The sequence below is a fragment of the Montipora foliosa genome, chromosome 6 (genome assembly GCF_036669935.1).
Source record: "Montipora foliosa isolate CH-2021 chromosome 6, ASM3666993v2, whole genome shotgun sequence".
NCBI classification, from domain to species: domain Eukaryota; kingdom Metazoa; phylum Cnidaria; class Anthozoa; order Scleractinia; family Acroporidae; genus Montipora; species Montipora foliosa.
In genome coordinates, this window is record NC_090874.1 from 52962925 (window position 1) to 52977924 (window position 15000).

A 15000-nucleotide genomic window follows, 5' to 3' on the forward strand; every position below is an offset into this window, starting at 1 on the left:
GCTCAAATGGTCTCCCTGACAGAGGAGATGCCGACGACCTAGTGTGAAAGTGAGCATCAATTAGGCTGCTCCCCGAGGCAACCCATCTGGCCTCCTTTTGGGGGCAAAAAGGGTAGTTTGTCCAATCTCCTAATAAGCATCAGGCTTCCCAAACCCACCCTGGTGGCCTCCTTTTAAAGACAAAAAGAGTGGTTTTGCCCAATCTCACTGCAACATAAATTCACTTGAGTTTATGATGTGTACGTCCGTTGCTGTTTTCCTCGATGTAGAAAACATAAACAAACAAAATAGAACGTGTACCGGGTTATCGCCGACATTGTTGAGTTCAACAAGGTTTCAAATAACTCATGTTTTCTGTCTGTCACACCTCTTCATACATTTCATTCTGAGATCGGCCTTCTAAATGTACAAGCCAGGGTGCTCGTAAATTCCGTATTTGGCTTCACCGTTGACGAAAGTTGATGGCGCTTTTGGGTACATTCAATCTTTAGTGTAGCATATATATTAAAAACACAATTCTCTAACAGACAGCGAGAATTCAGATAAATATATTACAAAGTCAACGACGAAATTCTTTTCATCAAAGTTTCGAAGCATTTTGCGATTTTGTCTCTCACCCTCAACCACTATTCCACAAAACAAATTAACTAAACTCATTTAAAGCCTTGCCTTATAGCACGAAGAGAAGACGAAGTCTCTGGAACGCTGCTCCTTGGACTTTCGTGGGATGCAACGTTTGTAACCACGCCCGGACTTGAATTAGGAATTACGATGGAGGCACTTGGTCTTGAGGCATAACTCGGAGTATACGAAGAGAGACCAGGTGGTCTTGAAACTTCTGTCATCCTTGCTCCACGTGTAACTGCGATACTAATATATGCTAGATTAATAAATTAAAATTTCTCCAAATTCAGATTATTGTCGAGGTTTTGAAGTTTGCTGGGGAACGTATTGTTTAATCGTTTTAATAGATAATAATAATAATAATAATTAATAATAATAATAATAATAATAACGATAATAATATTAATAATAATAGTTTAAATAATACTTATAGTGCGCAAATTACATGTAAATAGAAACAAATGTGCATTACAAGCGTAAGATATAAAATATAAAAAATTCCATCTTCTACAAAATTCAAAAACCTTATCCAAATATACAAAAACTCTTTAAAACTATCTAATTATGATCACTATAAAACCTATCTGTTTAAAAGATCCTAATTCATTAAAAGCTCAACTAAAAAGATGAGTCTTCAGTAAGATTTTAAATTTGTTAAAATCGCTCTCGATACGCACGTGATAGGGGTGATATTGTTTCAAACTTTGGGTGCTGCACACATATAAGCACGATCGCCGAATGTCTTCTATGTTATAGTGTTCGGTGCTTGCAGTATCTGCTAGACCTTAAGTTATATGATCCACTCTCGTGCACTCTAACAAGCTTAATACAAAAACAACAGAATAAATAAGAATAGAAAATAAATAATAAGAAAAATAGAAGATAGAAAAATATAATAAAAAACATTTTTTGAAAAAAGTTATACGAAAGTCATAATAAAGTACACATTCTTTTCGGTTAAATGCAACCCTTACGACAACGAACTCTTATCTTCTGTCTTCTATGAAATTTGTATCAGCAGCAAAACCCTTACCATCCCCTCCCACCCGTCAGTGTTCTGTTTCACCGATGAAGCTACAGCTATATATACTTGTATCAATGAAGATCGAAACCGCACGTTGAAAGCTGCGAAAAGAATATTGATTGCCCTGTACGGAAGCGCCCTGAACCAGTTCGAGGTTTGATACTCATCTTGATAGAGAAACGAAGTGTTTTTGTTAAGGTCAGAGAAGTAAGGAGGAAACGTATCCGTTGAATAACTTCCCTACCAGGAATGATTTGTGGACAACTTTGAAGAGCAGTAAGTGCTAAAAAAAAACATAATTGTTAGTTAATTAATAAGAGGTCTTGTAATGTGGAAAAGTGTCACTGGAAATATCATAGCAAGTCATCGAATTTTATGCACTTGAGCCAGAGGCAAAACTTGAAATGGCATTGACGAGCCTCACGTCCTTTTGAATGTCATCTCGCTCGGTTAATTAAACCTCAGTGATTCGAATATTAAGGTCAACTGCATGGCTTTGCCCATGACATTTCCTTCCTGATCTCACTTCTAGTCTGACAGAGTATGGACTTCACACAGTACAGCGCAATCAGATTGAGTAAATTAGCTAGCTTATACTAAATATAATATTTTTACCAGTGTAGGTAAGGTTGTTGCCTTTGTTGGTTTTGACGTCTACGAAAGTAATTTGCAAGACAAGGGAAACTACGAACCTACAATCAAGTCTCGTCCTTGATTAATTAAAACAATAAAAGCATCACGGAAAGAGGGATTGAAAGCTCTCTTTCATAAGATCCAATATTGCGCTAATTCAAAGGAAAAAAATGTTGTTTCGCTCAAAAAAGCTAAAGAAAGGTTAAAGGTCACTAAAAATAGCACAATGCAACAACTAGGCGTGGTTAACTTCAATGGTGAGCCCGGCAGTCGATCAAAAAAAATTAGTATTTAAGACTAATCTAACGTCGATGCTACTGATATGCCCATTCTAATTGTCTTTAAATAGTCTTTTGAGTAACTAGTCCTGATTTCTTTGCACTTAGTAAAGCTGTCTTCACTTGCATGTCGATATCAATATTGTTCCGGAGCGATTAATGTTTCTTGTCATTCTTAAAATTAATTTTAAATAGCTCTGATATTAGGCAAATTTTTGATGTTCGCGTAAATTGAGCTTCGCTTACTAGAAGTTCATTGATGTTTTTTTGGGGCATTTAGGCATTTCCCTGTTATCCTCTCTGTCAATCGATCGATTTCCTTGTTCAAGTTTTCTGGGTAGCCCGTCCAGTGAAATGAGTAGTTAGCGGAGAATGACTTTCACGAGAGCTTCTTTGTAGATAAATTCTTATCTTCTTCTTTTAGTTTTTTTTCGATCAACCTTTAATTGGCTACCTATTCCGGATAGGCTGGACTATATTATTCACTGTAAAGAAGGTGAACTTATCAGTCTTCATACACTTATAGTCTTAATGAGGTACAGTAGTCAAATTAATTCACTACTTATTGCTTGAAAAGGATTGAAAACTTGGCTGTGAGTTGAATTTTTTCACACAGTAGGAGCTTAGTCTTTATTGCTTTCCAGTTCTCAAATAAACTAAGCCGAAATGAAGCTGTTTGATGCGAGGGAATAAAAGGAACTAAAACTCTGAGTCTTCTTCAACAGTTTAGAGAAGAGGTTCAGTTTTAAGATTTGCAATTGACAGAGAAAAGAAACGTCCTTCAATTCCTTTACTTGAATTGAAGGTGAACGGGCACTGTGATTGGCTTGACGTAAGCAATTACCTTGGTTGGCCGGCTTGAGCTGAAGACGTGTCGCTGTTACCACCACTTGGCGAAACGGAGAAACGCGAGGGGTGACCTACAGTACTGGAGCTTGACAGAAAGTACGGGCTTGAACTGTACAAGGATTCAACTGAGGGCGAGGTAGCATCCAAGCGTCTGGTATCATCCCGTCTTCTCCCCGACCCGGTGGCATCACCCGCGGGCCTACTAGCATCTAAACGACTAGAACGATACATTACCGCGGTTAAAAAAAGTCCCTTTGCCTTGCTGATTTTTTTGTCTGTCACAAACAATCAGCCTCTGATGAATAGCTCTGAATTGAAGCAAAGCGATAGTACAATTGAAAAACCCCTTCCCTTTATTAGGGATTTAATCAGATCATTAATAGGTTTGCACCAATAAGGTGTGAGGTCTTGTTTATCGATCAGTAATTGCCTAATGAATTCTTGAGGAAAATCGCACAAGGCAGTGATATGTTGTAAGAGCAAAGTGGATAATCCCACTTAATGTGTAAGTGAATTGCTGACCACTTCTGCGCGTTTAATTCTCTGTAGAAGAAACGAAGAATATTGGTTGGATTTAAGGACATTTTTCCCTCAAAAAATTGAGCTCTCTAAGAAGACGCTAGCTTACCATAGCAATGAGAAATTCGTTAACCTAAGGGATTCATTGAAAACATTGAAACAGGTGCATCTTGATCACGCCGGCTAAAATTTTACGGAAAATACAAAATAAAATCAAAGATTTTGTAAGAGATATCGGTGTATAACATAACATACTGTAATGGTTTATTCAAGAGCTGCTCCAAATGAAAAGGAAGCGTGTTCCAGTGTTTGTTAAATTCAATACCAATACTCTGCGAACAAAAAAATTCATGGAAAAACTGTCTATAACAGAAACACAGTTTTTATAATTGTGATGGAAATTACAATACGAAAAACAATCACCTAATGAAGACTAGGATTCATTTAGAATGAAATTAAACTGACCACCACAAAAACAACTAACATTTTTTGTCAAAGGTAAAAGCGCAACTTAAAAACTGAAACTAGGGGAGAACCTGAGGTAACGAATGAAAGCTTGTGCAAAAGTTGGAAAGGGAACTTGAGAACAAGGGTCCTTCACAAAAAAATACTGAAATGTCAACAAAAAATGGAGTCGCAGTTGATGCACCAATCGCTTGCCATGCATTAAACATTTCGATCATCGAGAAACGCGGAATTTTGTTTAATGGAGAGACCCTAAAATGGACTCAGTTCGATCTTTTTTTCAAATTTGCTTTGACAGAGTCGAGAAAGATAGGACTCTTTACCTTTAAGAGGATTTAAGAGAGAGTTAAAGAAATCAAAATATCGCAAAGATGTAGGCAGGTGCAAATATTCTCAAGAGTATAATTCACTGTTAACATTGGGATAATGCAGATGTCGTATTCATTGATTTGTGCGATTGAATCTTGTCGCTACAATTATTTGGCGGTCTGTTAAGACAGCACAAATATCGGTACCAAATAATTACACTTGAAGCCTTTGCGTGAACTGATCCAACGCTAATGGTTGAAGTTCTTGTTTAAAAAGGCTGGTGTTATATGATTCCCAAGCCGCTGAGTTACCGAAACCGTACTAATGCGTTACGCGATTTTCCAGACTTACCGAAAGGAGTATAAAATATTGATTGACCTATGGACGATTTAAAAGATAAGAATACTAACAGTGAGATATTGAGGAATGAGACAATTATTTCACCGAAATTCTCGACGCGCAGTTTTGGTTTCGATCCCAGAAGCCTTCAAAACATTAAATGAGTAGATACCTATCGCGGTGGAAATATGTAGAAGTGTATAACTTCGGTCCACATCCACGGCAATTGGCAATACTCCGGTATAACGACATAACGAACAAGCCGTTTCCGTGGAAATAGAGAGAGTACGGGCAAGGAGCTTGCTCCCTATTGGGCAGTCTGTTTACAATTGGTGTAGAAATCCACAGTAGTCGCTTGGCTTTCGTGATGTCGGAAAACACTGGACGATCCAGGCATTTTATCGGGAAAACTGTCACAAGTACATCCAAGTTTCTTTGTTGAGAGAGAGCGAAGGAATATAGAGGATCGACCAGTAATGACCAATAATTAGTTAAAACTGTCATGCAATAAACGAAGTCCCCGGTACACGTTCTATAGTCTCAATTTCCGACCATCGCTTAGCTTGTGTAGCAAGCGTTCTCCTTGGGTTTCAGAAACTCATGCTCGGTCAAAACATCGAAATAGCCCGCTTCTCAATATTTCTTTTCTGTGCCAAACAGATCTGAGATAAGTTGGGGAGAAAGCGATCCTTTTAATAGTCCGAAATGCTTGTGACTATCCCAAGCGATAGGGGGGTGTCCGTCATCTCTAGTATCCATAGACACGGTCAGAAGCAATCAGGAAATCCTTGATCGTCATTGTCTTGCTCCCATTTGTCAAAATAAACTCAGTTATTCGCTATGGCTACAATTGTAGGTGATTAATTTTCCAAAAATGCGCACCTGTACCGTCGTTACACAGACTACCTCGCTTCCACTAGCCGATTTTATACGGTTACAGCCGAATCATCTATATATCGGAAATAAACTGCTATTGTGACATAATAAAACAGAGTAATGAAGGTGATATCATTATGGAGAAATGTACTGATGTGGAACATCTTTTAATATAAATAATTAATCCTAGGAAAGCAAGACGTATGACATATTTTAGCTATCACAAGTCTTTCTCTAAAACTTGTCATTTGGAACGTAAACATAGCAGAAAAATTGATGACTTTCGAAAAGCATGGTAGCACATCTTTTTGCCTCTATCCTCTTCTTGTCGGACTCCGGTCCGACGTTCATTCACTCGGTTGTATTCCGCAGTACCCACAAGAGTTTGCAATTGACTTTGTGACTTCACTGTGTTTCAAGTCCAGTGTGTGTGCGTGTCATGCAGAACGGATGAATGATCTTCTTAAGAACTTGAAGTTCATAACGTGACGCAGCTTGCTTGCATGAAAAGCAATGCGCGATTTGGAAAATACCTAAAATATATTATGACCAGCCTACACATTGAATTCTTGTCACGTTTGTTGTTACACCAGCGGCCTACTCGTCTTACTTTTGCTTTTGCTGTGTGGTAATGAAAAGTGGAAGAGACCCCACTCCCCACCCCCCTGGTCTCCTGTCCCCACTACTGATTTGTGCTACTTGCAAATGTTTCGACGAAGAACTTTGAACCCAGCTCTCAAGCTTATATTGGCATCTCTCTCAAGTAAAATCCAGTTTTGGATAAATTTTACGCATGCATTTGCACTGTCACATAGTTTCAGTTTTTTCGATTTCAGTATTGTATGAGAATATCACAAAGCTATGCACTGTCCGCAGTTAGCAAAAGCAACTGAGTCGAGGCGAGTAGTGCTGACAAAAATTTAAGATTGAAGTTCATATATTCACATATAAGTTGGTTTTACAATACAATTAGTTTAGTGGAGAACAGCTTAACAATTGTACCATATAACAAAAATAAACATACGAAAAAATAAAATTGAAGCTAATTGAATACATTATTGAGTAAGTACATGACCAGTGACCCTAGCCCTCAGAGTTCTTTGCGGACGCTTGAATTCCGTACACACACATACAGTACAGGCAATAACCAACAACCACGAGGTTTACCAACCAGGTCATGGCAAATCCAACTGCCCTCTTCACAGGATCGATGTAGTAGCCAACTAGAAACACGGCTCGTGCAATGACAAACCACACGACTAGATAAACAATCCACTGCATTTGCCCCTCAGAAAGATAAGTAGACAACACCAAGAGGCCCAATGTGTGAACCAAAAATTGCTCTACTGTGTTTCGGAGATATCTGTCAAACGTTTGCGTGAATTTCTGTCCACTCGGGTCCAGCGGATTGATGGCAGAGGTCCTTAGGCGTATGCTGGCGAGAACTTGAATACCAGCAACAAGCGAGAGTAAAGATAACATTGAGCATCGCAACGTAAACACCACACGGTCGAAAAGCGTGGGAAGATGTAGCTTGGGAAATGGAAGATAACCTGCTGCCGTGACAGAACAAATTAAAAGTATCAAAGTGAAAGCGATACTGCGTCTGACACTATTTTGATTCTGGACAAGCCGTTTCTTCTCTGAGTCGGAGGTCATGTTTTTAGCGTTTTGGACGCTTCAATGATTGCTCAACTTGATCTAACACTTTGTAAACGCCTATTGTTTGAGGGTATTTGACACGCTGTTGTCATGGCAAACCAATTAGTTATTTCTTTATCTCTATGCCGGTCAGTGTAAAACGCAGACTGCAGACCGGGGGTAAAATGCAGACTGAGGTTATATATAATTTAAGTGTTAAAAAAGCCCAAACCCATTAGAAATGCTAACAGTTAAGTCCAAATATTGTTTTAGGCCTAATTAGGCCTAAGGTTAGCATTTCTAAGGGGTTTGGGCTTTTTCAACAGTTACGTTATAACCTCAGTCTGCATTTTACCCCTGGTCTGCTGTCTGCAGTCTGCGTTTTACACTGACCGTACTTTATACTAAGTTGGATTATTGCCGGTGGTGTAAGGACATTGCTACAAAAATTGGTAATTTTTATCTCTTAGGTCCTCCGTATGCTAACAAAAACCACACAACGGCTTGGTAGTGATCGCTGCAGGCATGTCACTCACCCTCCGAGGTTTTGCGGATGGTCAAGTAATCGCTCATTTCTCTGTTTATCATTAATGATCATGATCTCACGCAAACGCACAAGTTAACTTTTTCAGACTTTAAAGAGATAGTTTAAAATCAATACAACTCGGTTCTTGTTGACTCTCTTTAGCGTCATATTTTGATACAGAGGGACATAGCTCGTTGTGAAGCTCATTTGAATCACCCACCCGGGTCAAAGGATTTTTCTCATGAATGTGTGGCTAAGGATGTATCAAGTATTGTTATTCAAATTTGGGCGCCATTTATGCAAAGGGTCTATGATGATGATAAACTTTATTTCAGTGTCAAGTCCTCTAGCTGTGGTCTTTGAAATCGGCCATATTATAATCGTTCTCCGAAAAAATTGCAAACGTTGCGTGACAACTCATATGGACGGTCGTCAAACCCCCCGAAGGTGACCGACTTTTGCCATTTGCAAAACTCTCTCAGTGAGAGAGAAAATGGAGGGTAGATAAAATCGAGGGAAAGCGAGTGGTGCACGCACTTTCTTCTCGGTAATTCTAGTTGCAGATTTCCGACTACCTTTTCAGTTCTCCGGGAATTTTTGATAAACAACTATTTGATCGTTTCGGTGAGTGTTCCAACAGATTCAATTTCAATCCTCCCTCTAAAATGTGGAGACTAAGGAACCTGGGAACGAGATTAGGACTTACAAGTGACTTAAATTTTTTATTTTTTTGAATCGCTTTGGAACCTCGTTATTTTAACACTACAAACACCACCGCCAAGGCCCAGGTGTGGTTACTACAAGACTCTGCAGTGCAAATAGACCTCCTTCATAATGGCGGCCAAATTAGATACTCTTTTGTTTTAATGCTAGTAAGCCTTTCTTGCCTCGCTACGACGAGTAAATTTCAAAAGAAAGTTTGTTTCAAAATGAGGGCAGTAGGTCTAACACCCTGTGAGCAGAGCCTCCTTTTGTCTTTTTCTTTACTGAGGAGGAGAAAAGTAGGCTCTGCCCGAATCGCGTCAATTCTTTGAAGCCGCCGCAGCCCGAGCTTCTGGACTAGTCAATCTTGTTTTCTCTCGTCAAACCGGTTTTTCCAGTGCGAGCGTCCGTTTAGTGACAAAACCGATGGTTATAATTGAGCCCGCTGTACCATGAAAAACCAAGATAGCGGCGAGATCTGGCATATTTGGCTTGGGTTCGAGACTGTATCCTGGCAACATGCAGCGCATATTCAATAAAGATCTTCCTCGATTCATGCAGAGCCTTTCTCGAGAACGCCAAAATCGAGCAAGCAAAAGAAAGGCTCTGCTTGCAGGGTGTAGGTCTAATTAACATATATACAAAAGAATGTAAAAGTGGTCGCCATTTATGAAAGTGGTCTACTTGAAAACGGATCGAGGATCGCAATCCAGATACTATTGTCATCAGCATTCCACATGGAATTGCTGCTCCTGAAGATTTCTTAAAAGCCAGCTCTACAGCGTGAGATTCTCGTCTTCTCGCTAATTATCACCCTAGCTATTAGAGGATGATGTTGGCATCCTTTATTCCACGACAGTAGACTTTAATTTGCGAGTTGGGCATTAAATCTAATTAAATGGCGATTTCATTCTCGTCACCAGAGCCTAGGATCGACCCAAGGCTCTGGGATATGTAGGAGAACATGCGCCGTAGAATTCTTACAGCCAAATATTGGCTGGCTATTTGAACCTTACGGCACCTGGCCATCATCATCTTCATCATCATCATCAATCTTTATTTAAACACGAAATCATGCTCACTTCTCGTGAGAGCGTGAATGCACCAATTAGAGACGTTTTGTATTGTTCTTCACGAAAACCAATGATAGCACACTTTGTTTCAGGATTCCCCAGGGCTCTTCTCTCCCTCAGTCAAGAGAAGAGATCTGCGGTCGAGATTGTGGCGATTTGAGGATTGCGTGTGTGGCTTACGCGCACGCGCTTCGCTAAAGCTCCTTTCGAGCATCATTCATGAGGTTAGTCTGAAATTCCAGCTGTCTCCTCCCTAACCCTAGTAGGGCCCCCTACTAGGGTTAGGGAGGCGACGGCTGAAATTTCAGACTATCACGAGGTCAGACAGGATTAGTTACGTTACAAACTAGGTTGGAGTGTCTAGTGTGAGAGGTCGCCGTATGACTCGAACCGTCAAGGCGCCCTTGTGTTGCAGTATCACTGAGCTTCTCAGTTCCGCACAGGCTTAACCGTTTGGTTTCAAAAATAGACTGAATCCATATCTTGGTGTTACGGCAACGTTTTTATTTTACATCGCTTTTTACATGCAATTTATTACGTACATGAGCACATATATATGACATTTTTGTTTTTCTTTCTATTCGTTTTTGTAAAGATCTTCACTCTAAGATTTTGCAATTGAAATATAAACACATTTATACAGCATATGTACATGAATTTAAAAGAAACTGGTTTGAGATTAGACACTGCTTCTAATTTTAGCAACGCTACCTGAAGCGTCTACTTGAAACCGTGCGCAGTGTGTAAATCCTTCCTAAGACTACTCGGGACGCGAGTGTGACACGCATCGAGCACCTTGTCTCGCTGCATTGCTGGACTTTTGTCGCAACAATATAGCGAAGCAAGTTGCGAGAGAAATTGTACAAAGTAACAGCGCCTAAACAATAACTAGTGGGAAATGTCAGAGCCTAATCCATGGAGCAAGGCACTCCATAATAAACATGCAATGTAATTAAGGTAAGTTATCTTTCATCTTTTTCACTCGCACTAAAAAAAATCGCTAACAGAAATGAATGGATACAACGTACGGAAAACAATGAGACGAATTGAAGAAATCAGCCTTGAACTTATCTTGCCAGTTAAAGCAATTCGGGCGGATTTAAAGGAATGGAACCTTTCTTTCATTTTTAAATTTAACTCTTTCAACGCCATAAATGCCATTGACGCTTATAGATTTTACTATAACGCCAGATGATTTTACTCGTCAATGGGGAAGCCCTCTGTGGTAAAAGGGTTAACATGAGCCTAACGAATCGACCCGAACTGATACGGGATTAGTTGGAAAATGAGAAGGCAAGCATTCGAAGATTCCGCTGGTTACAATTTTTCAGGCCTGCATAGAAAAAAAATGCTAGGATTATTTCCCTATTTCAAAATTAAGCAATAGAGAACGTTTTCCGTGTTTCCATAGCCTCATCTAAACACGAGGGGGAGTTGGGAGAATCTTTGACAGTTATGCAAACCCGAGACGCAGTCGAGGGTTTGCATAACTGTCGCGAATTCTCCCAACTTCCTCGAGTGCTTAGATGAGGCGAAGGAAACACGGAAAAAAGTCCTCTATTGCTTTTATGATATATTCCTCAAAGATAATTCGACAAATGAAGGTAAATGCTGTTTTTTTTTTACTTCTTGATTGAAACAGATTTTCTTGATACACGCTCATATTTCCTACCAGCCAATCAAAACGCGCGTCTGACTACATAACCAATCAAAATTCGTGTGACGTCACAGTCGTGTTTCCATACTCTCATCTAAACACAGCTATTGACCAATGAGAGTGCGCGTACTATCCTAATTATTTTATAAAGGAAGATGAATGGACCGAGATTTTGTTAACCTATTTACCCATGAAGCAGCCCCCACTGACGAGTAAAAGCGTCTGACCCAATACCCCATTCACACCAACAAGACATGTTTAATTGAACTGGGTTTAACAAAATGAAAATCAGTCACAGAAAAATGCACATGTATGACTAGCTTTTACATGAGATTCTGGTGAGTTTCCAAACATGCTTTTAGCTGTGCTAAATTTGAAGTCGACAAAAATCAGTATACATGATTTAAAAAGAGAACACTTTGAAACCATCTTTAACTAAACATGTTCAAAACGTGGTTAAGGTCTTGGTGTGAACAGGGCATAATTAGACTCTCAATCTCAGGAAGGAGAGGGTTAACTATTTGAAATTCTCCAAACAACTAAAAATTGTAACATAACCGACAAATTAGACAGCTAACAAAACCTACGATTTTCTTTGAACATAGGAACATAGCCAACCATTTTGTTCTGTGTACCTTTCCTTACGACTCAATGCAAAAAGCCACTCTAAAAAATATCATTCATAATACTCTTTATTTGCCCTCCAAAATTTTGCACAAGAATTGCTTTTATTTTCTCTTGGGACCACTGTAAATCCCAAGAGAAACTGGAAACAGTGCTTATGCAAAATTTTGGAGGACAAACAAAGAGTCTTATGGTATTTTTGAAAGTGGCCTATGGAAATTGGTAGTTACAGCGTTCGATCTACATGTAGGTTGGCTGGCTAACATCCTTTCCGAGAGAGGGTGTACAAGGTACACGTCACTTTTCTTTGCGCTAGACCTCCTCTGACCTGGAGTTTGCTCTCTCTCGCTTTATTCCTGCCAATAAAATCCCTGCCCAGTTTGCATCCAGAAGAAGCCAATAATATCTGCGAAGCATAACCCCTCATAACTTCGATAATAAACTCTGGCACTTTTTATCGTTTCAACAGTTGCCATAAACCTGTTGCAGGAAATTATAGAAGAAGTGTTTGGTGGGTTGATCACAATGAGGCGAGGGGAGGACGGGCAGATCATCGTGCTGCTGGTCAGTATAGGCCATGACAGTGATAGTGTTCTTCGCCACAGAAACAACTGTTTTAATGCAGGAAAAGCAGCTGCACAATCATGCTAAGCAGGGTAGCCTTCCTGAACCATCAACATGGTCGACAAAATTAAACAGGGCAGGGGACATATATTATCAGGTACCAAATATAGGGGATCTCTCCTGCACTGTAACCCTAATCTGGTCGCCATTCAACCACCACGTACTGTAAACTTATTGGGTAGCAGTCTTTTGCTATATTCATCAAATGATTGTAGATCTCTTAAATATTCTTAGCTAACAATTAAAAACTCTTAACTATTCGTAAGAAATAAATTACTCTGCATAGAATATTCTGTCCATGCCACCGCATAAATAATGACGCAAATTTGACGACCCACATCAAAGCTTGCACCGATAGCAGGCATCATGTTTTACCATCTTCATCACTACTCTTTTTATCTGAGTCATAGTCATCTTGATTAAGATTCATGTTGTCAAAGTTCTAAAAGTAAAAAAGATTTAAATGTGATTAGGTTTGCACAAAGACCTTCACTTTATGTGAAGACCTTTGCAGGAAAGTGGAAGGGAGAGAATTAATTTCTGCAGTTAGAAATGGCGTCAGGAACAAATTATAACTACGGTGGCCCATTAGGGACACACCTTTCCCCATTAACTCAGCCACATATTACAAAGAGTTGCTCCTCTCTCAAAATAAAATGCACTGCAGACAACATAAATTCTAACTCTTGACATAAAATACAATCCCACTCTGAGAACTAAAGAAATCCAACACATTGCAAACAAAATAAATCCCCACACTGCAAACAAAATGTCATCATACACACCAAAAAAAAAAATCTCCCACACTGCAAACAAAACAACTTTGCACACTGCAAACAAGATACATTTGCTCCAACACCTTCGATTTCCACAAACATGTTTGTTGGAGCAGGTTCCAGTCCTTCGCACGTTCTTGTGCTCACAGTACTTTTTAGCTTTTTGTTTCCGGCACAGATTTTTCTGGGAGTGTGTGGTTTTACTTTGTTTGAAGTGTGCGAAGAAATGTTTGTTTGCAGTTTGAAAGGATACTTTGTTTGTGGTGTACAAAGGTTTTTTGTTTGCATTGTGCGAGGATTTTTTTTTTGTTGTGTACGATGACATTTTGTTTGCATTGTGGGGATTTATTTGTTTGCAGTGTGCCAGATTTATTTTGTTTTTAGAATGAGATTGAATATATTTTGTTTGCAGTGCATTTTCTTTTGCGAGATGAGCAATTCTTTGCAATATGTGCCTGAATTAATGGAGAAAGGTGTGTCCCTGATGGGCTACTGTAAATAACAAATTATTGTTTCAGTTATTGACAGCAAAGTTCAAAATGAAATTTCTGATAGTAAAGATGTTAACAACAAGTACCTCAAGTTCTCGGAGAACCTCATCAACAAAATCCGTAGAGTTTTCCTTATACTTGACAGCAAGTGCTATGGCTTCCCTGAAAGCCTTTAATAGACAACAATAATGAGATTGATAATTAAAGAATGCAATATGCAATCTCAAACTGTTGCAGTTTGTTCCCTGACAAACTAATGTGAACTAGTAAATTATACATCAATGATGTGCGGAGGAGACCAGGGATTTCACCTAAACATCTCGGTGTTTATCTAGTACCGACTTTAAGAGTGACGGGATGGCCTGGAATTACTATCAACACTTGAATAGGATATGAGCCCATGACCTCTGATATACCAGTACACTGCCATAATAATAAATAATAATAATAATAATAATAATAATAATAATAATAATTAGTAGTAGTAGTGGTAGTAGTAGTCAGAGTTGGGCTAGAGTTGTCTACACAGCGGTTCAGATGGTAAAGGCAAATGGAGTGAGATGGTACGTGCATGTGTTGAGAAGGGATGATGGGCATGTTCTGAGAAAAGCATTGGAGTTCGAAGTGAAGGGCAAGAGGAACCGAGGAGAGGACGACCAAAGAAGATGTGGAAGACGCACGTGGAGAAGGAGAGCAAGAGTGATGGTTTGGAGAAAAAGGACGCCGTGAATGAAGCGAGATGGAGAGTGGGAGTTTAAAAGATTGCTGACAAAGTGGGTTAAATCCGGCCACCCCGTTTACAGGGGTAAACCAGGATCAAAATTGGATTGATGATGATGATGATGAGTAGTAGTAGCAGCAGCAGCAGCAGCAGCAGTAGTAGTAGTAGTAGTGGTAGTGGTAGTAGTAGTAGTAGTAGTAGTGTACATCCCTTAGTACATGTACTGGTAGTAGATTTTTCAACACAAAA

General features: G+C 39.4%; 2 protein-coding genes across 3 annotated transcripts in view; both read right to left on the minus strand.

The window, feature by feature from the left end:
- The window catches only part of LOC138007732 (protein-glutamine gamma-glutamyltransferase K-like), a 20419-nt gene extending 16665 nt beyond the window's left edge, over positions 1 to 3754 (minus strand). For both annotated transcript variants that reach the window (XR_011124102.1, XM_068854792.1), the window contains exons 1-3: positions 3404 to 3754; positions 670 to 870; positions 1 to 38 (exon numbers count right to left, since the gene is read on the minus strand). The exon at positions 1 to 38 is cut by the window's left edge and continues 100 nt beyond it. Coding sequence is in view for 1 of the 2 variants with exons in the window: in XM_068854792.1 (XP_068710893.1) it covers positions 1 to 38; positions 670 to 870; positions 3404 to 3639 (475 nt within the window). In the remaining variant the exon portion in view is untranslated. The remainder of the gene's footprint in view (positions 39 to 669; positions 871 to 3403) is intronic.
- A 6585-nt stretch (positions 3755 to 10339) lies between these two features.
- Positions 10340 to 15000, minus strand: part of LOC138007733 (rab-like protein 2A) — a 16141-nt gene continuing 11480 nt past the window's right edge. Inside the window, exons 7-8 of the mRNA XM_068854793.1 lie at positions 14117 to 14200; positions 10340 to 13205 (exon numbers count right to left, since the gene is read on the minus strand). Of these exons, the coding sequence (XP_068710894.1) occupies positions 13128 to 13205; positions 14117 to 14200 (162 nt within the window). The 3' untranslated portion in view covers positions 10340 to 13127. The remainder of the gene's footprint in view (positions 13206 to 14116; positions 14201 to 15000) is intronic.